At 43.7% G+C, this 24,983-nt stretch overlaps 1 protein-coding gene across 1 annotated transcript in view; it reads left to right on the top strand.

The window, feature by feature from the left end:
- Positions 1-24,983, top strand: part of CFAP46 (cilia and flagella associated protein 46) — a gene marked incomplete at its 5' end in the record, with an annotated part of 73,847 nt that overhangs the window by 45,312 nt on the left and 3,552 nt on the right. Inside the window, 22 exons of the mRNA XM_082054212.1 lie at positions 526-828; positions 3,148-3,564; positions 4,560-4,666; positions 5,466-5,648; positions 6,393-6,528; positions 7,321-7,509; positions 8,177-8,365; positions 9,039-9,173; positions 10,668-10,847; positions 12,373-12,540; positions 13,507-13,604; positions 14,195-14,274; positions 14,674-14,825; positions 16,584-16,705; positions 17,067-17,149; positions 18,200-18,364; positions 19,683-19,759; positions 20,393-20,453; positions 20,546-20,581; positions 22,453-22,546; positions 23,661-23,773; positions 24,461-24,542. Of these exons, the coding sequence (XP_081910338.1) occupies positions 526-828; positions 3,148-3,564; positions 4,560-4,666; positions 5,466-5,648; positions 6,393-6,528; positions 7,321-7,509; positions 8,177-8,365; positions 9,039-9,173; positions 10,668-10,847; positions 12,373-12,540; positions 13,507-13,604; positions 14,195-14,274; positions 14,674-14,825; positions 16,584-16,705; positions 17,067-17,149; positions 18,200-18,364; positions 19,683-19,759; positions 20,393-20,453; positions 20,546-20,581; positions 22,453-22,546; positions 23,661-23,773; positions 24,461-24,542 (3,170 nt within the window). The remainder of the gene's footprint in view (positions 1-525; positions 829-3,147; positions 3,565-4,559; positions 4,667-5,465; positions 5,649-6,392; positions 6,529-7,320; positions 7,510-8,176; positions 8,366-9,038; positions 9,174-10,667; positions 10,848-12,372; positions 12,541-13,506; positions 13,605-14,194; positions 14,275-14,673; positions 14,826-16,583; positions 16,706-17,066; positions 17,150-18,199; positions 18,365-19,682; positions 19,760-20,392; positions 20,454-20,545; positions 20,582-22,452; positions 22,547-23,660; positions 23,774-24,460; positions 24,543-24,983) is intronic.

Raw genomic sequence — 24,983 nt, forward strand, 5'->3', positions numbered from 1 at the left:
TTCCAGCGCTGGCTTTTCTGTGTGGTTTTAGTAAGGTCATTGCCTTACTGATACTCTCAAAGCTCACCTCTGTTTTCTTTTTATGGCAATCCTGCCCTTGTTTTCGTCACATCATTCAGCTGTCTTTGTGTATTTTTCCATTCTTGTGCTTGTAAAATATCTTTTTTTTTATTCATAATGCCTCTCAAGTCACCTCTTCTGGCTCTTGCAAATAGTTTTTAATTGTTTTAGTTATTACCAGGAATCAACTTATTCGCAACAGTAGCAGATCTGAAGTATTTAATCTGTTCTAAAATTAGTTTTAGTAGTATATACTTATTAGTTGAATGCCTGTTGAGGATTACAAAGTCCACATCTCACAGTAAACCTGTTTTTCCCTTAATATAGTGTTGAATTTTGAAGTTAGAAAATTGAGCTGGGTTGTGGGATTTCTCAAGAAGTGAATATGATAGTTAATAACAATTTGTATTCCATCCGGTTTAGTTTTGAAATCTATGAAGGTGTAATATTTTGTTATTTTTTCAGGGTTTTGAGCTAAATGCAGTAACAGGAAAAGGACTGAGTGCCCTTTCGTTCCCTTATTTGTGGACAGAAAAAGCTCAAGTGCTGATTCAGCTAGGCTTGTATCAGCCAGCGAGACTTCTGCTTTCAGAGGCACATGCGGCAGCTCAGGTACCTCAGAAACAAAATAGAAAACGAGAAATTAGTAGAATGTGTATGAAAAATGTTCATTTTGATGCAATTGTTCCTCAAAATAATGATCAAATTACAAAACCAAACCTTACCCCTGCCCACCCCAAATCTGTGTCATTTGAGTTTCAACATGAAGTGTACATTTAAATATATTGCACTTAAGTCCGACTTAATGGGAATTGTCTGAAAATGATTTCAACTTGTGGAGCAGTGTCAGTGTCTCTGTGTGCTTTTGGTGACCGTGGAGCCTCCTCTTGGTGGGTGAGGGAAAGGCCGTTCATGTTGTTTACCTGGACTTTAGTAAAGCCTCTTACACTGTTTCCCACAGTGAAATGCTGTCCTGGAGAAGCCCGCAGGTGGTGGCCTGGACGGGTAGAGGACCGGCTGGATGGCCAGGTCCAAAGAGTTGTGGTCAATGGAGTCAAATCCACTTGGTGTCCGGTCGTGAGTGGTGTTCTCCAGGGCTTAGTATTGGGGCCAGTTCTGTTTAATCTCTTTATCAATGGCCTGGGAGGGGGATCAAGTGCACCCTCAGTCACTTTGCAGATGACACCAAGTTGGGTGGAAGTGTTGATCTGCTGGAGGGTATGATGGCCATACAGAGGGATCTGGATCAATGGGCTGAGTCCAGTTGTCTGAGGTTTAACAAGGCCAATGCCGGGTCCTGCACTTTGGTCACAACAACCCCGTGAGCGCTCCAGGCTGGGGAAGAGCTGCTGGAAAGGGACCTGGGGGTGTTGGTGACAGCGGCTGAACATGAGCCAGCGTGTGCCCGGGGCCAAGAGGCCACAGCATCCTGGCTGGTCCCAGCACTGGGGTGGCCAGCAGGCCCAGGGCAGCGACCGTCCCTGTGCTGGGACCTGGGGAGGACAAACCCCAAACCCTGGGGCAGTTCTGGGCCCCTCGGGCCAAGAAAGGCCTTGAGGTGCTGGAGCGAGTGGAGAGAAGGGAACGGAGCTGGTGAGGGGCTGGAGCACAATGTGATGGAGCGGCTGAGGGACCTGGGGGGTTCAGCTGGAGAACAGGAGCTGAGGGGAGACCTTCTGATCTCTGAACTGCCTGAAAGGAGCTTGGAGCCAGGGGGGTCGGTCTCTGCTCCCCAGGAACAAGCGCCAGGAGCAGAGGAAACGGCCTCAAGTTGCCCAGGGGAGGTTGAGGTTGGATGTGGGAACAGTTTCTTCCCCAAAGGGCTGTGGGGCATTGAACAGGCTGCCCAGGGCAGTGCTGGAGTCACCATCCCTGGGGGGATGGACAGACGTGTGGGTGTGGTGCTTAGGGACATGGGTTAGTGGTGGACTTGGCAGTGCTGGGTTAATGGCTGGACTTGATCTTAAAGGTGTTTTCCAACCTGAATGATCCCATGATTCTAAGATGTATGTATATGCAAACCTTGTTTGTTAAAATAGTTTAGGGACATTCAAGATTTGCCTGTAAGAGAGAGAGAGCATGTAGCTCCATCCTTTCAACATTTGTTCACTTGAATGTCTAGTTATATGATTTTGATTTTCATTACAGTTTCACTGCTAACTGTGTTTTGATAAGCAGCCACTGACACTGAAACGATGGCTTAGAATTCTGGCAGGTCTGAAATAAGTGTCTGTGTGTTCCATCAAACAAATCCACATCATCTTATTATCATGAAGGGTTTACATTGAAGATATTCTTCCTCTGCCTAATCTTCTCCATTGTAGCTCTCGTCTTGGTTATATGGGTTACTGAATCATAACTATTGCAATAAATCCTTTCCCTTTAAAGAAATGTAATTGTTATCCTATTATTTCGCATAATAATTTTTCTCATCTAAGTAAAAACTGCCTATGTATATTTAGCTTGGATCATGAATACTTTGAATAATAATATATTAATAATATATTCATTAATAAAATATGTCTCTTATTAACACATTAATTTAGTATTGTACATTGAGAAAAGTTCAAAAGACATTAGGGAGGACAGTAATTCTAATGATGTAATTTCTCAGTAGTATCCTGTATGTATGCTAATGTACTATCTATACTGTACACTGTATTTGTCTCTTGTATATACTAGTATATAATTCAACTAGCATAAAATAGCACTGTAAATTTACTGGAGATCTTGAGTATCAAATCCCAGCTCACTAAAAAAATTTTCGTCACCACATTTTTTTCATCAGATACTGAAAAATGACAGCAGATATACATATCATAGTAAATAATGGCAGAAAAATAGCCTATTTGACTTGTGGGTTAGAAGATAAGTGAATATAAAGGTCTATAAGGTATATTTGAAGTTCTTGATATGAGGTAGACAGTTCATGTTTTTAAAAAAAATGAAAGTAATGTAAGTAGTAACTCAGAAATTCTACGGATAACTGGGGCAGTAACATTCACTACTTATTTCTGTGCCTGTTCCTAAGTTCAATCTGAACTATGAACACCAGTGAATGTGAATGGCGGATCTTGTCTCTTGCAGGAGCGGGGCGCGGCGCGGGACGCGGCGCTGGCGGATCAGTGTCTGCAGCCGCGCGTCTCTTGTCTCTTGCAGGAGCGGGGCGCGGCGCGGGGCGCGGCGCTGGCGGATCAGTGTCTGCAGCCGCGCGTCTCTTGTCTCTTGCAGGAGCGGGGCGCGGCGCGGGGCGCGGCGCTGGCGGATCAGTGTCTGCAGCCGCGCGTCTCTTGTCTCTTGCAGGAGCGGGGCGCGGCGCGGGACGCGGCGCGGTGCCTGCAGGCGCTGGCGGCGCTGGCGGCGCGGGAGCAGCACCACGGGCAGGCGCGCGCGCTCCTGCGGGCGGCGCGGCGCCGCGGCGGCCACGCGCGCTTCTGGGCCGAGAGCGGGCGCGCCCTGGCCGAGGCGGCGCTGGAGCGGGGCGGGCCGGGAGCGCCCGGCGCGGTAAGGGCGGGGCTGCGCGTGCGCCTCTCTCCGTGAGAGCCTTGGCACTTCAGGAACAGCAACAGTAGTGCTGGACGCGGCTCGTGTTGTTTTCTCTGTTGTGCATTCAACAAACATTAATTGCAGATTCCGAACAGATGTAGGCCCGTAGGAATGGGGTTTTATCTGCAGAAGTTTAGGGTGTTTTTATCATAAGCTGTATATCTTTCTACTGAAAGAAGAGCAGTTGTAATCTACTGTAACTAAATCCCATTCCTCCATTTATCTGACCAACATGACTGCAGCAACAATTTTTTTAAAAAGGACAAATCTGTAGATGAGGTTTTGAGCATCATCTAAGGGCTTTTTCATTCAACACTATCAACTGGGGCCTTCTTTTACACGCCCCAGTGGCAACTATAGCAGTGTAAGGTTTACTTGTGGGTTAATATGCTGGTCAGGAAGGATGCAGGAATCTGCCCCTAGGAGGATGCCTGTGAAATACAGAATCCAGTCACTATTTGAGTTTGAGGTCGTCTGGTCTGAGCCCAGGTGAAACGGGCAGTTTCTGACCGTACCATTGACTCACGTTGCTCTGGGCCATATGCGGCCACTTCTCAAATACCCCCAAGAATGGAGATTCCACGGCCTTGTAACCCAAGACAAAAGACAAAAGTGACCATGAAGGCCGAACACTGGAACATCTCTTTAGGTTTCCCCTTTTTTCAGGTTGAATGTGCTACCTGTGGTTGTTTTGCTGTGTTCCTCTGAGTCTGGCTTCATCTCTCCATGTGTCTATGTGCTCCATCCACTTGTCATATCAAAATATCTAAATATGCTCGTAACTCGTACTTCTTAGACCCCTATTTACAGTTGTCAAGGATCAGTCCTCTTGGTGAATATTAGGGAAAGATACTTAACATGTTCTGCACAAAATTTAAGCTTTCTCAATGAATGTTCAGTATTATACGCAGACATCTAAAATAGAGTGATGAAATTTCTGATATTACCTGCAGGCTTGTGCGATCCTGGAACGCACGGTCGGCGTGCTCAGATCTGCTCTCCTGAAGAGGCCGAACAGGCAGCCGGAGCTGGGGTTTATAATCGCATCCCTTGAAGCCAGGTAACTGGTTTATGCCCATCCTCTATGCAGCCACATTGCAAATACATGGTGATTTTTGCTGTTCATCTTTATATTAGTATGGTGCATTCTGTGGATTCTCAAATATTTTCAGTAATTGATGTTGCTTTTTTAAAATGTAAATTTCCGATGTCCTCGTTCTGGTGTGCAGCCCGGCCACCCGGTGGGCGCGCGAGCGGCTCTGCGGGGTTCGTGCCGTGGGCTTCCCAAAGCGTGGGGCGCGTTGGCCTCTGCGGAGATGCCCACAGCAGTGCTGCAGCCGGCAGTGCCGACCCACTTGACGCCGTGGGCCCTTTTATGGTGAAACTAAAGTTGCTTTGGTCACGTTGAAATCCGAGCACAGACAGGTTCAGCTGCGTTGGTGAAAGGAGAGAAGTAGAGGGTGTTTAAAAAGATGGACCCGATTTGAACTCACTGCATCTCTGAAACTGGGTCTGTCTTTTGAAGCACTCTGTTTATCACATTTACGCTTCCTTCTCTTTCCTGGATTAGAGGGGGAAGACCAACAGTCTTCTCAGTTTGGCTACATTTAGAAGACTGATTAGGCCTAGACAGTTTGAGTAATTAGATACATGGAACAAGTCACACTTCAGTTCTAATCTGAAAATGTAATATTTTGATTTTTTTCAGGACCTAGTATAATTTGTAGGGCACAGATTTGAAGAACGAAGAGGCTTTTTCTAGATTTCTTGCAATTTAAAGGAGAGCAGAGAAATAAGGCTGTTTTCAAACACAGGCTGTGCTTTCTGACTGCTATCTTGTACTTCATTTTTATTCCTAGGAAAACGCTTCTTCAGATACGTTTTGCCCAAGATTGTATGACGATTAATGCAGAGTCTTGTCAGTTACCAGATATGCTGCAAGGATACTACAATAAATTGGTTCAAATTGAGAAGGACTTTGTTCGCTATGGGCACAAAAGCTGCAGCGCAGGGATTCTGCTAGAATGTGCAAATATTCACAGGTAAGAGTACACCTTTGATGAAAACTTTATTCAACTAGTCCACAAAGTGTATTGTTTACATTTCTGTAGTCTAATTGAAGATGGCAAAGAGCAGATAATTTTGCCAGGTTTTATATCTTGGTGTTACAGGTCTATTTGTATTCTTCCTGTGTTCTGTATCAGAACAGTACTGTAGAATCAGAAATTCTTTTCGCTGAAGGCAGAGTTAATCTTACATGGTACTAGTGATTTTCGTGCTGGCTTGGAGGTCAGAACACAGTGTCAGGTCTCTAAGTCAGCTTTTTAGGAATGGGAAGACAAAGGCATTTTGCCTTTTACAATTGTTACTTTTGAAATGGTTCTCTGGAAACCGCTGTAGGAGCAGAAGTGCACAGTACCCTGCGCCGTGGCCCCAGCTGGTTCCAGGATGTCCCACCGACAGGACAGATGCGCTTGGTGGCCGACTGCTCTGCCGCGTCGTCCTGGTGGACGCTCCTCTAGAGCCCTGTTCGCCTGTCTCCTCCCTGTGTCTCGGCATTTTGCCTTGCAGCAGTACAGGTCCGAGAATAATGTGTGAGCGTTCGCTTTTCCTGTTTGAACGCTGAGGAGACACATGTACAGAATTAATCTATTTCATCTATGAATCTAATCTATTAATCTCATTATTTTATTATATATGTTCAATAGTTTTGACACCATAAAAATAAACACTTTCCTACATTGGCTCCTTTGGGCTTATGGCGGTTGGTTTTCGTTTTATTTCAGGGGGATTGCCAAGCAGGGAAGAAACGAAGAAGCAAAACACAGTCGATATCTAGATGCCTATAACTTAGCTCAGAGGGCAGTATCTGAGACGGAGGAAGTGTTTCGTGATGTTAGTAGCTTATTTGCAGCTAATGAGGTATGGAGATTATATATACATATCTACTCATGGAAAATAAATTTAGTTGTATTATTCATTCATTCTTGGATAATTCCTGGAAGCCCCAGATGACACTGTCTTCCTGTAATAATAGGCATTGTTTGAACATAGAAGGAAAAGTTGCATTCCAATAGATTTTATAGTTTAAAAAGGGCAGAAGATAAGCAGAAATTAGAGGATTTTTTCGTCTTTGTCAGTTGTATTTAATTCTGAAGTTTATCTAATAGCTACAAAAGTCTAAACTTGCAGATATTTTTGACTCCCTAAATACCTGGGCAGTCTAAAATTCTCCACAATGGAGCGTTTTGCGCAGAGCGCTGTGTAAGTGAAGGGGCCTGTGTTGGGCAGTGGGGGCTCGCAGCCTGCTCCGGGTGAGCTCCAGCATCCGGCTCTGTGTTCTGCTTTACCTGTTGAAAAGAGCCGGTATTTTGTGCAGCTTCCAAACCCATTAATGTTAAATTTCTGGTTTTATGTACGCATTTGTGACTCCTTTGGAACTAGATATTTCTACCAGGTACATAAAACATGAAAAGCAAAACCCCATCTGCTCTTTTTCTATGCAGCTACTTTGATTGCTTTGTAATATGTTTCACATTGAACTTCATCATTTAAATTACTTAAATATCTTCACAGCAATATCTCTGGTATACCGAGGTGATATTGTTAAAATGTTTGCTTCCTTGGTTAAAAGAAATACAACATTCTAACTTCTTACCAGGTAAATTTGCAAAAATATTTGAAATCAGAATTCTGCTTTCTTTTGTATTTCAGACTGCAGATATTAGTATCCCGTTAATGAGGCAGCTAGCTAACAGGAAACTAAATCTTGTAGAAATTCTCTTGGATATTTTTCATCTTGTTATTACTGAGAAAAAGCTTAAAGAAGAGAGCGAAGCGTCATCCCATGGCGTTGTGGAGGCTTTCCTCAGAGCAGCTGCTGGAGATGCTGCAGCACAGCAGGTAGTACAAAATATTTAGTCCTATGATTTACATACAAAAGTCTGACGAGGTTTCCCAGGGATATTTTCCATGGCAGAACTTCTTCCACTTGTGAGGAAAAGGGTCCCTGGACCATGCATGTAGTTTTGCAGCAAAGAAAGTTCAAGTGCGTGGGCTTTGTCCTGGAGAAGGTTTGGGTTTCGGTTGGTTGTTGTTGTGTTTGTTTATTTTCTGGTTTTGTGTTCTCATAAAGATTTTGTTTCTCAGATGCAGAGACTTAAAAACCGCTGAGAACAGCAGGGAAATTACTGGGGGATCATAACTGATGTGGAGGTTTTTTTGCAGTACTGTGTCTCCTTTTGAAAGCAGCTGGAGCTGAGCAGAGCTGTGAAGGAGAGCACAGCCGAGCCTCTGTCCCGCAGCAGGAGAGGCTGTCACAGCCCAGCACAGTGCGACACTGCTCCGCGTCGCCTCCCCCCATCCCGTGTTGGCCTCAGCACTGGCTGTTCTTTGTTAGTCAGTTGTTAATTAATCTGTATATCTAGGAAAGACAGCTTGTTTGTAGTCAATAGTGTAATCACATTTAAGAGATGTGTTTGTATGTAAATATTTGTGTTACATTTTTTTAAGTATGTTTCTGGGCGGGGGACGTATATGAGTGAATAAACGTAAGTATGTATTTTACCAGGACTGGAAGCGCATGGAGCGCACCGTGGGCCATATCGCGCTGGCTCAGTTGGCAAACGTGCAGAGCCTTTGCAAAGGCTGTCCCGACACGACATCCAAATGCCTCTATCTCACTGGAAAAACTCTTCACTTACTGGCCATTAGCACTGATCCTGTACATTCAGATGTTTACTGGAAGCCAAATGCTATGGTATGCATTCTTTTTGCCTTTACATTTGCTCCTATGTGTAAAGCTTGTCTGCCAGGATATCTTGTCCGTATACTACACTTTCTGTAGGGCTAGGTTTTGCTTATTGCATACAAACTATCATAAAAATTAATACTGAACCAAGTAATTTCAGAAAAATGCTTCTGCTTGCATGCCATTGTCATGTAGATAATTTTTTATTTGTTCCTGAGATATGCTAAATACAGTATTTTCGAATGAGATAGAAAATTATCCTTGAATGCCTTAAAGGGCCAGATAGGCTGGTCTCTGAATCCACACAAACAAGTCATGACTTGTAAATGAAAAGCTCAGCCTTGTCAGTAGCTTTTGTGTTGTAGTAAGAACACCATGTAAGAAAAGGAAAGCTGAGTCATAAATTCAGTGATGAATTACAGCGTTCAGAAGAAATAAGTTGAGGACAAATACCAGAAAATCAAAATCTTAGAGATTGTATTGGGTCTTTCTAGTTTCTATTAGTCATATTGTCATACATACTAAGAAATTTTGATGCCTGATAATATTGCTAAATCTCTCACCATCAAGGGATTCAGATAGTGAGGTAATTTGAGTTCCATTTTCTCCTAGATTCACAGAAAAAATTAAGCCAGACATATTTAATGGGATGATTAATTATTTTTTATGCTGTGGCGAGTAGGAAGAAGCTGAATCAGACATGGCAAGAGCTGCCCTGGCTCCGGCAGCACGCAGTGGGCAGGAGGTGACACGCAGCAGTTCACCGGCCCATCAGTGCCAGGACGATAAGTACCGGAGGAAAATACAGGACTTAAAGGTATGTTAGCATATGTGCTCGTATTAGAATTCGTATGCTTCCTTTCGATGGAGTAATAGTCACCTCACCTTATCTGTTCTGTTTGAACTGATAATAGAAATGTCTGTAACATAAACTGATCTGTCAAAGATCGGATCTCCAGAACGCCCCGAACCCGTCGCTGTCCTGCCCCGCGGCCCCTGCAGCGGGAGCTCCCGGCCGAGCGTTTCCAGGCGCTCCCACGAGCAACTGGCGTCTGCGGAGCAGGGCCAGCGGGGCAGGGCGCGCAGGGAGCGCCGCGGGGCCGGAGCAGGGGCAGGGAGCTGCCGGGGCAGGGGCAGGGAGCTGCCGGGGCAGGGGCAGGGAGCTGCCGGGGCAGGGGCAGGGAGCTGCCGGAGCAGGGGCAGGGAGCTGCCGGGGCAGGGGCAGGGAGCCGCAGGGGCAGGGAGCTGCCGGAGCAGGGGCAGGGAGCTGCCGGAGCAGGGGCAGGGAGCTGCCGGGGCAGGGGCAGGGAGCCGCCGGAGCAGGGGCAGGGAGCCGCCGGAGCAGGGGCAGGGAGCTGCCGGGGCAGGGGCAGGGAGCCGCAGGGGCAGGGAGCTGCCGGAGCAGGGGCAGGGAGCTGCCGGAGCAGGGGCAGGGAGCTGCCGGGGCAGGGAGCTGCCGGGGCAGGGGCAGGGAGCTGCAGGGGCAGGGAGCTGCCGGAGCAGAGGCAGGGAGCCGCCGGAGCAGGGGCAGGGAGCCGCCGGAGCAGGGGCAGGGAGCCGCCGGAGCAGGGGCAGGGAGCCGCCGGAGCAGGGGCAGGGAGCTGCAGGGGCAGGGGCAGGGAGCTGCAGGGGCAGGGAGCCGCCGGAGCAGGGGCAGGGAGCTGCAGAGGCAGGGAGCTGCAGGGGCAGGGAGCTGCCGGAGCAGGGGCAGGGAGCTGCAGAGGCAGGGAGCTGCAGAGGCAGGGAGCTGCAGGGGCAGGGAGCTGCCGGAGCAGGTCAGGGAGCTGCTGCCGCAGCACAGCTCCGAAATCCTTACGAATAAAGCTGTGCTGTGTGGTCAGCTGATCTTATTAACTGCTGCAGGTCGAAGCGCAGGCCTTGGGAATGTACCGTTTGTGGTGTTACTATCATCAGCAAATACCTGAGATAAGAGATTCATGGGCTTATTTGTATTAAATATAGTGGAAACAACTGTACTGAAAGCTGACAGAAAATTCCTTTGTTCTAAATGGCTCATATTGCCTAGAATTTAAACACTGTTCTGCTAAGTACACGCTTTATATTAAAGAAAGTATATTATTAAAATATTTATTCTTTGATGTATAATGAATGTTGGTGTCTGCTAAACAATTTATATTGGAATATTTTGATCATACATTAAGTAAATGCCTTAAAAAGGAGAAAAAGCATTAAAATCAGTCATGAAAAGGGAATACTTATATTTTCTAAAACACTAGTAATCTCTATGCGTGTAAAAATATTTAATATTAATACATATTTGAATATAAACCTTGTTATTTTTATCATCTAGAAGGAACATAGGCTGGCTGAGAAATACCTTTGTCAGTGCAGCGAAGCGTTGCTGCGGTGCGTGAATGTTGCGTTCAGGCACAACGTTACCGACGTCCTGGCTCCTGCCAGTTTGGAAATGGTCGAATGCTTCCAACAATTCGATCCTGTTTCAACTAGCCAGTTCTTGGCACTTCATCAGGTAACGCAGCTAGTGTGTTGTGATTCTGTCCACTATAAAAAGGGTCTTTTAAGTTACATAAACAAAAATGTCTGTTCATGTAGCCTGAAAACTGGTTATATGAAACACGGTGTACACATACATATAAGAACTAGTGAGTAATACAGGTAATCAAATACATATGTTTGTTGATTTCAAGATGTTTGATCAGTAGCTTTTTAACAATCCTAGTATCTGTTGTGTTCGACTTGATGTTATCATTGACGATTGCATACATGGAACTATTTTAATATTAATAAATACCTATAATGTGATTAACTAGGATAAGCATTACCACGAAATACAGTTTCTTCCTTCCCTGACAAATAATTTTAAAAATTTTTCTCTGGACTCGTTCATTCGTTATATTGAAGTAGAGGGGAAGGGTTTACATTCAGTTTGTCAAATCAACACCTACACACGTGGTCCCATAGGTGGCTTGAAGGCGTGTGAATCGTTCATGTCTGCGCCTTCATCACAGAGATGACAGGTGACTATAAGGCTTATGTTCCCTATATCGGGAACAAGTCATACACGCTTCCTACACCATCATCTCCATTGTGGAAATACAGAAATGCACCTTGTACTGATTTCCCTCTTGCCACGTCAAGGCAGCCACAGGTCAGGACGCGCTGTGGGCAGCTGCCTGTGTGTCAGCGCTGAGGTTTGCACCCCCCTCTGCCCGGGGGTGGCCTGGGGGGTCTTCTGATAAATCAGGGAACAGGTAGCGCTGGTTTCCGTGGTTCAGTCCTTTATTCCTGTACTCCTGCAGCACACCATGTTATTTGTAGTTTGCTGTCCTACTCATTAGTGAACAAGCTAAGTAGAGTGTGTATCAAGGCACCAAAAACACCACCAGTCCTGTCTTCTACTGGGCAAACAATTCTGCTGGTTCAGTTACTGTGCTGCCCAGAAAGGTTTGTATATACAAAAATGTCACTCCATGTTAATATTAGGCCTCCCTCTGGATTATTAGGTCAACCCAAATTGCATTTTTTAATGTGACATCTGCATTAAAAGAAAAAAAAAGATGCCTTAGCTCTTAGCAAGCATTGGTTCAAAGGACAGGATTGGTGCGTTTGCTGCAATAAAAGGATGTGAAGTCTTACCCTTTATCTCTCTGTGCAGGAAGTCTGTTGAAGTGATGCGCTGGCTGTGCAGTCGAAGGCACAGGAGCACAGAAAAGACTCAGCTTACTCGAAAAGCTCAGCTCAGAACACTGGCAGTTACCTTTCCATGTAGACCTTAGATGACTAAATGCAGCAACATAGGTGATAGATGTGGTCAAAGAGGTTAATTCTAGCTATTCGTATTTAAGAAATCTTCATTAGTTATTGCCAGCCTGTCTACATTAGATTGTAAACACATATAGCAGATAGGCTTTGGCTAATCTGTCTCGCTTTGCAACCAAGAGACTTTAACATGTATACGTTATAACACATATAGAGTATATACATATGTATGTTATTTTGGGGAGGGAAAATAAATAGATACAACAATTTTACAGAGCTGTTGTGTGTCTCTGAGCATGAAGAGCGTCCTCCTAGCAGCCGCCTCTGACCCCAGCAGCTCCCAGCTGGCCGCGCTGCTGCACCTGCAGAGGCAGCTGACGCGCACCAGGAGCACCAGTGACCTTCTGGCCCGAGTGGAACAGCGCCTGATGGCTACTTCAGTGGTAACTCTTTCAGATATGCTGCTTGTTAGTGGTTTGTTTGTATTTTATATACAGAGACACATATATACCTAGGCATACCTTTAGATATACACAAGTATTTGTAATTTCGCTGGTTTCTGGAATTAAATAATATTTCATCTGTTTTATTTAAACTCTATTAAACTTTTTTCCCCTTATTTGAGTAATGGGTTGACTTGATCATGCTTAGAAATACTTTTTTATTAGTATGGTATGTACTATCCTGTGGTTTTATTCCTGCCAGGTTAACTGTGTGGCATGAGCTATGTAATTTAAGTCAGAAGTCAAAATTTAAGGATGCAGTTCCAGTTTGTCTTATAGTTAGAATTTGGTATAGCTGGATGTCAGAGTTCTGCATGCTTAAATCCTTAATTCCGTGTGAGTCTCACCCAGTCCAGCTGCAGACGTTACTGTAAAAGACCCTGCAACAGAGACTCTTGTCCCTGTCTGGACAGTCATCCTGTTTGAGATACTCAGGTCCCCATGCAGGTGTTACCCTGTCAAGACAGCCCGATATCCTTTCATTCGTTCGTAGGAACACTTTACCTGTGAGTCTGGGCGCGGGCCGAGCTGCGGCGCTGCAGGAGGCTCAAGTTCTCTCCTTTGCGGTGCCGGAGCCCGGCCCGGCTGCCCAGGGGCTGTGGAGTCTCCTCTGCAGCGTCAGCGCAGACCTCGGGAGGCCCAGCCTGCTCCAGCAGGCCCCCTGCAGCCAGGTGGCTCGTCGGTAGCTCCACAGCTGCCCGGGGCAGCCGCCCCGGTGGAGCAGCGTTCCCCGCTGTTCGCGCGGAGCCTCCTGTCGTGGCACAGCTGCCGGCTGCTCGCTTCTCTTCTTTCTTTTTAATGTCAGCACTGTCTTCCCTAGAACTATTATCAATTTTCTGATGAAAGAACTGGGACCGGTGATTATAAAATGTATGAAAATAATGCTACTTTGGAATTATTGTACAGGCATGGAGAAATCTCTGTATTCCTGTTGAGCATTTTAATATAATGGATGAATTGCCGTCTAATTTCTACATAATGATTCTCCAACATTCAGAAGACAGGTATAAAATGTCATCATTTTGGTTTAGCATTCTGTTTGTTAAAAGTGTAATCTGATTATTTACAGGTTAAAAAAGTATTTTGGTTGTTTATTTTACTTCTAATTTTGCTGGGCTTGAATTCTATGATAGTGAACAGATTGATGTATAAACAGAGCTGCCTGCAGCTCAAGCTGCGCGTTTCCCTGTACTTTGATTTCCCTGGTTATCTCTTTAATCTCCAGGGGTCACTTGAAAGGTTTCAGGCCAGATTTGGTATCCTTCTAAATTCTGTTAGTAGTTCCCAGCTCTTGTTGCTTGTGCTCTTCAAAATGTCAGGAGGGATCCTATTTAGCTGTATGAAGCCACAAATGATCTCATTACTACAGCCTAATTAGCGACTGCTCATAAATTCAGCTATAGCAACTGACCATGGGTATCCTCACCAATTGTGAAAAGTCGTAAATAGTTGTCATGGAACAGATACAAATCTACCTTGCCGGAAACGTAGTAATGAGAGAACGCTAGAGGATAATAATTACTCATCTGATAAATTTGCATCATATAAACAGGCTGAAGAGTCAGATAATCTGCTCGTTTTCTGTGTTCCACAGGTCCCATCTGTACAGTTCGCTGATTGGGAAGCCAGGAGCAGCCGCTGCGCAGCAGAAGGGGAGACCCGCTGGGCCGGGGGGTGAGTGCTCGGACACCCCAGGGGCGAGAACAGCGCCCGAGGCTGCGGGGGGCTCGTGTCCGCCACCGACACTGTGAAATAGTTGTGGCTCTTATTAATGCCAGAGGAACGTTAATACCTGAATACATGATTCCATTATCAGATATCGTGTATCTGGTCACAATTTACAGGAGTTTTGTTTATATTTAAAGGCTAAGGTTGTTATAGATAAGTAATTGTAGACTTTTTTTTTTTCATTGTACATCTCTCTTTGTATTTGGTGCTAAATATATAAAGTTATTTAATTTTCAAAGAATGCCATGTCTTTAGAAAGTGATGTTCTCTGTACAGTCATTTCTTAAAGTACAAATGTGATTTCTCAAAAAGAGTCTTAAGTTGGTGTCATCCTCCTTTCAACAGTGCGAGCTAAAGTGTCTCGATTTCCTGTGAACCCTGATACCTTGTGCGTGTTGTTGGAAAAAGTGCATCTTTACAAGCAGCAACAGATGCAGAGTCAGCTTAAACAGACTGTCATTCAAAACTTGCAAGAGTGCACCTTCAGAACGGATGTGGTAATGTATTTGATTACTTTATATTTAAAAAAGGATGAAAAACGGGCACTAAAAAGCCATTATAAACACTCTTTGTGCAGAATTTTCAGTTTATTCCAAGTGTAACACCCAGTCTTCACAGTTACCAAATGCTGTATACTCTGCTTCAAAAGTTAATCTTACTGTGCTATCTTGTCACTGTTTTCAGTGTCATTCGGCAGTTTTGAAATGTTGAGTAGTTTATCAGAATTGAAATTGATGCAGTTGAGATCAATGTACTTTAAAATGAGCTGAAAAGATCTGCATTTACAAATGTGCATTGGCTTTCACGTCACAGGAAAGACCCAGCTGTCCCAAGGGAAAAAAGGGATCTCAGATCTAACCCTTTACTCAAAACTATCTCAGCCAGAGATTATTACTGATTTCCAACCCAGAAAAACTTCCAGAACACACGTTATCCTTTGCACTGTGGCTGTTTGTCTGAATGCAGTTGATCCAAGTCTGTTAAGTCACAGTTTTGCTTCAAGGACACATTTCCTTGGAATTCCAAGTTTGTAGCTATGAATACTTAAAATGTAGATGATAAAAGTTTCGTGTTGCTGCGAGAAGGCTCAGTTCTGTAAGGACATTGCTCTTCGCAAACAGCGAAGCAAGTCGTGCAGTGTCACGTCACACTGGAAAAGCCTGTGACTCCCACATCAGCTTTCAATCTGCAGGGTGACAGTTCTGCTCGTGGGGTGTGCAAGTCTGCATCCACTCTAATTCACTTCAGTTTTGGCTCCATTAGATAAAATCTAGGGTTTTCAATATAAATCAAAATTCACTGTTAAATATAGCATATTAACCAAAGCTGCTGTAGACCTATTTCCATTATTAATGTAAGGGTGTAAATATAGATAATATTGAATTTTCTGTACAGTTTTTCATTATTTTAATCACACAATTTTAAGACATCTGGTTCATGAACTGGAATTCTGTACTGTTGATCATGTTAGCTTCTTGCAGTTAAAACACTTGATTATTGCTTGATCCCTTTTCCTCTTGCCCCTGGCCGGCCTTTGTTGTGATGGCAACTTAAGTGGAGGTTGCTGTGGTTGTGTAAGTAAAGACAAAGGTGAAAAGCCCGAAGAAGGTAGAACAGACCGAAAACAAGTGGCTTAGGTTTTTTGAATGCGTGTGATGGCAGCTTCGCTGCCAGCAGCTGGGCAGGGCCCCTCCCTAACACCTGCACCCTTCGCCGTGTCACTGAACTCTTTCCCAGCTGGTGTTTTTGTGTCCATGTCTATTGGCTTTTAGAAGCTTCATGTTTTAGTGTCATCTTCTCCTACATTATTTTATTATCTCCTTATCTATTTTCTTCATTCTGTTTAGGTTTTCTTTACCAAACTTGCTCCATTGGTCTCTCCATACACTTCCATTTGCTGCTTCCACATTCATCTTGCAGTTTCTGTTTCCTTCTCAAAGTTGTTATTTGATGCATCGCGTTATCTTTTCTTGCTGCTGGGCTATCCTCACTAAAATTGCAGAAATACATTAATTGCTCAAATAATAAATATTGAAATCTTGTACTGATTCCCATGTTAGAATGTTTTGCTGGTAGGAGTGATGTTTTGAAGCAAAGTAGTTTAGAAACTCGGTTTCTGTATTTATGTTTTCCGTTTTATGGTGTTTCAGCTTATTTGACTTAGCCTCTGATTGATTTAACAGATAATACACACTCCATCCTTATTAAATAATATTTTGTAAGCATTCTGTTTTTGGTTGCAATGTGCGTGATAGACTCCACCAGAGAAAATACACGATAATGGACACGATTTGACATCGGATTTCTCTGAAATATTAGAAATTATGGAAGACTATCTGAAACCAGTGCTGTCACAGGTCGATTTTTCTGATACGAGGTAAGACATTTATACTTGTTCTGTCATCGTTTGTGAAAACAGAATGGTGACTCAGGTCCTGCGAATACAGGAAGGGGTTTAGCAAGAAGAGACCCTGTTGAATGAACTTCTTACATCCTGAGAGACAGGTTCAGCCATATGATAGACGGAGTTATACAGCAGTGAGCTCAGGATGAAACGTTGTAATTTAACTAGTCAAGGCTGGGATTTCCAAAGGAAAGGAACTCCAGAGGGAGCACATCCTTGGCGGTGTAAAACGTCATTGAGATTGAAGCAGTTTTGTCCTTGTGTTTGGTGTGAGAACCTTTCCTCACACAAGTATTGGTGCTGGCAATGTTTTCACTGCGGTTCCTCTGCGCAGAGAACAGGACACATCGGCTTCAGCAGCTGGATCGGGGAAAGCAAAAGTGAAAGACAAGGACCCCAGGCAGACTCGGATGCAGGGTACGTGCGCTCAAGTTGTGTGTGTGTACGAGTACACAGAAATCCCGTCCCTTTTGTTTCCATTTTTTCGATACTGGGGAGAAGAAGATGGCTTCAGCAGTGGGCCTGTTTCTGTTCCATATCAAGTATTTTAGTGTACTTCCAAAGAGACTATTGATACGTGGGATGGACCTGTCCTTGTGCATGGATTTAGAGTCTTCTAAACTATGTGTGCTCTAGACAGCTAATTAAATGCCTTTTTTACAAACCAGACTTTTCGGGAGAAAAGCCAAAAGAGTGAACTTTCTTAAGTCTCTTCACGTGTTTTTGTTTTGTCTTTTTGTGCTTTTTACGTTACGGCATCTCCCGGGTTGTTTGCGTTAATGCAAGCCTGCTGGTGGAGCACGGCCCTGAGCGTGTGCCGGGAGAAGCGCCGGTCGGGCCCACGGCTCGCCTGGGGACGCTGGGGAACAGTGAAGTTTCTCAGTTAAAAACTACTAAAAATAAAGAGGCATTTGCATTTGCTTTTACTTAGAAGAGTTTCTTTCTGCAGTCTGGCAGCTGGTTGCTTCTGTTGTTCTGCAAAGACTGAATAACTTGTCTTCGTGTGTTCATTGTCTTTCTGTAGAACAGGAGAGTGTTGTCATAATGATACTCAGTACTTTTTTCCTAAAAACAAGCACAAAGGTTTCCTGCAGAAAGACACAGTTAGTATTGGATAAGAGCTCCTTACAACTCTATACTGTTTGGCCAAACTCCACTAAGGCAATTTTGCATTTCCAGAAATCATTTTCGTGAATACCTGTACCTGGACTTCATCTGAGCTGGCTGGTTATTGACACGTGGGCAGTTTTCCCTCTGAAGAATCAGTGCTCACAAGTGCATGTGCACAGAAGCTTGACGGCATCTTAGAAGTGACAGTATCAAAAGAAATAATTTTACATAATGCACTTAATCCACAGTAAAATGGAGTTCGGGTGTCACACAATAGAGGAAATGTAGATTTTTACATCTAACTTGAATTATTTACATGTATACCGAGAACTACTAAATCTCAGTCATGTTCTGTAGGTGCAGCCGCGGACTTTGGATTGTGTGTGGTATTGCTGGGAGATACATCTCTGATGGAATTGCCTTTGGAAGCTCTCGGGATCTTTAAAGCAGAAGGAATAAGTTCTGTATCCAGAGATTTTTCTCTTCAAATTCTCTACAATCGAATACATATGGCTGAATCAGGTACTATTAGACATTCTTTGTATTAGTGTAATGATGCAGCAAACAAGGTACTTAGAATTTAAGTAATATGAATGGCGAACCATTCTGTGGTTCTGTGACTCTGTGTATCGTATTTTACTGGAAGACTGCCGCATACAGCAGGTTTCCGGTATTTTAGATGGAATAGATAGTACAGTAGACTTTTTGCACTGATGAACAGGCTGACTATAGCTGCAGTGCTAGCTAATTTAAAATGACCTCTATATATGAAAGAATTATGTAAAACTCAATGGAATCCAAAATGGCTTGCAAAGATATACAGGTATGATCCTAAACCCTGTACAGCTGTTTTCAGCTGCACGGAGGGAAATGGACTAAGATTGTGGTGAGCAGTGGGATCCGCGGGCTCTGCCGACCTCCCTCGTGCTGCCGCGGGCTCTGCGCTGAGATGGGTGTGAGACAGGTGGTTGGACAGTTGGGAAACTTGTCCTTACGGCATCTTGAAACTCATTTATTCTAAAAGTGAGGAATAAATGCAGACACTAAGCAGCTTTTTTGTATAAATCAAAGATACCTTTTGTTACTGAAGTTAAAAAATTGGAAGTCACAATAGGGCAAAAGGGAGATATAAAAGCATATTTTAACTCAGATTGGATTATTAAGACTATAAAGTAGGCTGAGTTTAGAAATCTTGCTGCGTACCATGGAACTATTCTGTTCCAGAGCGGCTCTTGTGTTCGTGTTCATATCTGTGATATTTAGCGCCTTCAGTGTCACCTGTCTTGTGTTTTTCCATTTCACGCCTCCTTTCTAAAGGGAAAGGACTGTGAATAATCCAAGATTAGAACATTTTTAGCCTACAGACACATGCATGTACCGTTACAGGTCTGTTAGGAGCAGGGGTTTTAGAACATAGGGTTTTTCCATTTCTGTTTTTCCCTTTTTTAACATGAAACTTCTTGTAGCTGCATCATTTTAGAAGCAGATAAATGAGAGGAAGCATAGTTGAAAAGTCTGTTAGTGCAATTATTGCTTTTAATTTCTGCTTAGAAAGTGCTTTGGTAACCACTGTTCAACTCTGTCCTAAACCTGCAATGTAACGAAGCATTTGCATGTCCAAGAATCACTTCTCTTGCTTGTTTTCCACTTTGAAACCATGACTTTTAGGCAGGAAGGTTTGGGGAATGTTCTTGCCTTGCTGTGGTGTGGAATTCATTTTTATTGTTGCAGTTTAATCTGATATTATTATGACATCAGAACAAAGACAAGTCATCCTTCAGGAAAGCTGTGTTTTCTAGAACTGCCTGTATTTTACAAAATGTTCTTTTCAATTCCACAGAGACTGATGTTAAAACGAATGTTGAAAAGCCTAAAGAAAATAAACCAAAAGCTCATCAGAAAAAGAATGGCAAAAAGGTGAATTTTCCACATTTTAAAAATGAACTCAATAGCAGTAGTCTTCTTTTTGTGTAAAAATGTTAAAGAACAACAAGTAGCCGATATAGCAGCTCATTATACGTGCTGTAATACTGAAGTGAAATAAATATCATGTAAGTCTTTTGCCAAGAAAGGTTGGGCCCGCTGGTCCCTGTGGTCCCTTCCAGCCCGGGCTCTGCGGTTCTGTCGTGCGTCCGTAGGAATTTTGTTTCTTGCTGATTTTGCAATAGTGACAGAGTAGCTGTTTCTTTGGAAATCACGGTCCCTGTGTGACAGGCTTAACAACCCACCACGGAGCTGCTCCGAGTCACTAAAATACTTCCCAAACAATAGAGTATATTGTATATTGTGGATGCACATATTTTTATAAATATATGTATGTATGTACATGTGCTTGTGCGCATGTGTGTATATATTTGTATGTAATGTATGTATATGCATCGTAGGTGATGCGGAATAGCTTGTGCTTTTACTTTCCGTTGACAGTTGAGTGTCGTGCTGCTTTTAATCCCGACGTGTTTTCGATAGCTCTTTGACACAAAAAATGCAATACTGTTAATATTTGATTGAGACTCCTGTATGCAATAGAATATGTATTGTTTTTACTTGTAGGCACCAGTTAACCGTGATTTACCCTCTAACTGCTTGTCTGTTGATACTCGTCATTTAAAATGTATCCTTTTGCGAATTATTAGTTAAGTCTATCAGTTAAACTTACCTTTTTTGTTCTTTACATTGTGTTGTTTACACTTAACTTTTTATTAGATATTGTGGATCCCTATAATGAAGGAAGAGAGGCAGGTAATGTATATTAAATAATGATTTCACCATAAACTAGCCATTGAATTTAGAAGTTTTTGTAACAGAAAATGCGGCCATGACATCAGGATGCTGACAGAAAAGTCTGGTTGTTCATTGGAACAGCAGCTGCTCATCGCCTGTCAGATGGCGCATCAGGGAAACGATAGAGCCTGGTTTACATTCAGGAAAGAAACGACTTTGTCTTACTATGTCTTTCATATCACTTAAGATTGACCTAATATTGCCAAGAAAATAATGACTTGACTAATCTTTCTTACGATGCAAGCCAATTAAAAACACATGCTTACTTTGAGGAACTCGTTATAGCGTTTCTAGTTTTCAGATAGATGCTGTTATGATACAGTGTCCCTGTGTAGGTTAACGGGAAGGCTGTGATGCTTTGTATGATCTTTGCTATACAAGAAATGTGCTTGAAAGCCGTGAGAGGGCTTGGAAGAAAAGGTGTTGAGTGGAACGGGCTGGGACAGGACAGCGGGACTCACCAGCAGTTCTCAGAATGAACACTGCACAAAAAGCGAGTGTAACGTGGGGTTTTTACAGCCCTTTGAAAGGTGAAGGGCACTGTGATAGACACAGAGCCTACAAGCGTATTTGAGAGAGTCATCACGTCCTTTTGGGTTGTGTTTGTCAAGGCAGTAGGCGTTTACTGTGTCAGTAGAATAGACTGTGAATAGAGCAGACGGTTCGGTTGGAAGGGACACAGCGGTCACTCGGTCCAGCGGCCTGGCCCCTCGGGCTGAGCCGAAGCCGAAGCGAGTCGCTGGGCCTTGTCCCGCGGCCTCTTGGGCACCGACGGCCCCGGCGCCTCTCGGGCAGCCTGTGCCGGGCCCGGGCAGCCCCTGGGTGCAGAGGCGGCTCCTGGTGTCCCGCCTGGGCCTCGCTGGTGCAGCTCCGGCCGTTCCCAGGGCCCTGTCCCCGGACAGCGCTCAGCACCCCCTCCCCACGTCCCTCCTGAAGCTGCCAAGCCGGGGCCACCCCACAGCCCCCTCCAAACCAGACAGACCCCGTGTGCTCCCCCAGCGCCTTCCAGCGCCTCCCCGGCTCCGCGGCCTCCTCTGCATGCACTAACTTGGTTTGACAAACACCGTAATAGTGCAGTTCTACCTCGCTGCTTCTGCCTGTGTGTGAGAATTTAACTGCTTCGCATTCGTTAATGAGCTCACATGTATATCAAATGCTGAAAATTGATTTAATGAAGGTTTTTATTTGATATAGTTATTAAACCTAAATGCAAAAGAAGCTACTGAACAATCAGTAGCATAAGACAGGATTATGTTTGCGTTTTCTCATTTACAGCAGATTAAACTACACCACTGTTTACCATGTGCTCATATCTGACTGTAGAGTGTATCTGCATTTTACAGTGGTAGCAAAATGTACTCAAAAAAGAGAAAAGGAATTATCATTAAGTGTGCAGTGTCCGTGCAGAGCAGAGGTGGGTTTGGACTCTTGCTTTCTGAGGTCGGGGCTCTGGAAACTCGGTTATTTCCGTCTCTGAGCCCCTGGAACCCACCTCTGTGATCAGTCCTCGTGTCTTCCACTCTTCACACTTTCCTCAGGGTATCTAGAATTTTTTCTTTGTCTTTTTAAAGTCTTTAACCTGTCTACTGAATAATCCTTGTCAGTCATAAAATATACCTTTCAAATGGGAATTGCAAACAATTTTACCCAGAAAATAGCACGACTACTACAGTTTTAAAAGCCAGACTTAGGTTTCAAAAACTTAAGGCCTAATGATGGCCTGAAAAACCCTAGATGTTATATTGTCATTTGTAAATAGTTGAAATTAAGATTCCCCAACATCCTTTGTAGCATATTAAGCTTGTGACGATTAAATTCTGTTGTTACAGGAGCTTTAAGTCCTTCCCAAAAGCTGAAGGAAGTCCTGGCAAAGCACGGTGAGCTGCAGTGGCGAGGGGTGACGGGCAGCGAGCGCCTCCCCAGGTTTGTCACGCTCCCCCCGCTTCACGTTCTGTTGCAGAGCTGCGCCCGTTCCCAGCGGCTTCAGACATAAAATAGGATCACATTTTTTCTGAGCTGGTAAACATGTAGCTAACCACTGCCTTTGTTTCAAATACATATTTAGATTTGTAGACAGGATATTTTAAGAATCTGAAATAAGGTGATTTAGCCAGATTGATTGCATCAGTTGCCTTATATGTAGACCATGTCATTTTGGCAGAAAGTCTACTGGTGCAGTCTTAGATTAATATGATATGTCAGCTTAAATGTAATTTCTGGCTGTGCTTGTAACTGTTTTTAAATCCAAATGTAAAAAGCTGTAGCACCCCCTGCACATTGAGCCAGCTCTGAGACTGGTGCACTGATTGCAGACATGAAGCGGTGAAGGTACATCTCACAGGCTACCACTTCAAACACCTCATTGTGAAACGATACCATTCAACGGAGTTCATTCACAAACAGACTTCATTCTTCATAGGAGTGCCTTTAAGATCATTGAAACAGAGGGATAAAAGGGATCTTGGTAGGTTGAGTGCCGCCAAGTCCTGTGAGTCGGCACGGCCGCCACTGGACCTTCCGTTGTAACCGCCAGGTTAACCAGCGCTTTGAGATCTTCCTTACGTGGGTAAAATCGCTGTGTGGGTGCTCTAGTGTTTCTTCACAACGGTCACAAGGATTGTGACCTGATAGGCATTTGCACGGGTTTGCTGCTAGTTAGGCTGGTTATTTGCATCTCCTTTCAAACCCTAATTTCCACATATCTTGGTGGCTGCATATGCGAATACTGTTGAAAGTCAGACTAAATACTGTTATTTCAAGGCTGTACAATACACACATTGATGATATTTGTTTGTTTAATATGAGATGTTACTAAACTAAGTACCCCTCTGTATTAAAATAATAATTATTAATAGTCCATGTGAGTTATTACACTTTTCATAGAATTCTGCAGTCTTATCTCCTTGCTTTCCATGCTGACGTCTCTTACAAATATTTCTGGAGTAGATAAGGCCGCGGTGTGTGCTCTGGGTACTTTCTGTAGAGTGTTCTTGTGAAGCAGTGGCCCGGCGGTGACGTCCCTCCGTGCTCCTTGCAGCCAGGCCGAATGGGAGCAGCTGCTGGCGAACTGCGGCGCGTTCCTGTTCTACGGGACGGAGAGGTTCCTGTCTCACGTTGTACTCGACAGGCTGGTCGCCATGAACCTCCCACGTGAGATAACTCAAAAATCCTTTCTAATGACGCCACCTTTTGTTCCCAGTTGTGTTTATTCCATGCTGTGTCATTATCACAGTATTGACGTTGCCCGTTAAGGGCTTTTTTTGGGATTTTATTCGCTGCACAGCTTTCTTGTTATTCCTCACAAGTCAGTCCTTCTCCACTTCCAAATGTTGGAATTTCTGAAGTACCAAAAACTGAGTCATAATCTGATGGTTTTCCCAGTAACTCCTCTCCCTTTTTATGGAATTCAGCATTTGGTAGCAAAGTCTGTTTTCTTGTATGTAGCTGGTCCTGACTTGTGGGTCGGAGCTGCAGTAGGTGACATCTCCACACCGTTTGGCAGGAGTTTGTAACTACACAACCGAGTCGTACAGGTTAGCCGGTAGTAGGGTGCCGTGTGGATTCCATTGTTAGTTATACTGTGGTAGCACAGGAAAAACCCTGCAAGACACTGTGGAAAAGTGTAGCAAAGTTACGTCAAATACTGTTAGGGTGACTTTATTAGTGTTCTTTTGCTTAATATTTGACTATTTTGGCTCAAATATATCACATTTATATTAGTTGTTTGGACTGTGTTCAAGAAGTCATTAACTTAAGAAAGGCCTGATTTACTTACATTTATTATGTATGCATTAGTATTAGTGCAAACACCATTGCTGTAACATATTTGTTTTCCAGAATGCCATCTGATGATACTTCTGGATCTGGTGCGAACAAAGGAAAGTTATCACAGAATTACAAACTCCGATATCCACAAAAGGTAGGATAAAGTTTGTTTTGGTAAAGTCCACATTAAAGCAGATTATTTTTATTCCAAAGCAAAGTTAAAATTCTGAATTATAAATATTCTTATTTTCTTCTGCAAGTAGAAGTGCTCGTATTTGCACCGAAGGGAGAAGTTTGGTTCTGTATCTTGTAGCTTCATCCTCTGCATAGGACCTAAATAAGTCTATTGAAGGCAATGGTCAGAAAATGTGACACAGAAACACATAAACCTTCCAGTTCTGAGTTCAGGATTCTCAGAATGTTCGAACTAGATAGATAAAGCTTCCCTTTAACAAATAAACTGTTAAGAGTCTGTCTAAAGTTTCATACACCAAAGAGTTTAACAACCAGCCATTTTTGAATTTAAATAAATTATTATGGCATGTTAAATAACCTGTTCAGAATCTTTAACACTATTTATCAGAGCATTTTTAGC

This window comes from Streptopelia decaocto, assembly GCF_964273445.1.
Source record: "Streptopelia decaocto genome assembly, chromosome: 5".
In the NCBI taxonomy this organism is placed as follows: domain Eukaryota; kingdom Metazoa; phylum Chordata; class Aves; order Columbiformes; family Columbidae; genus Streptopelia; species Streptopelia decaocto.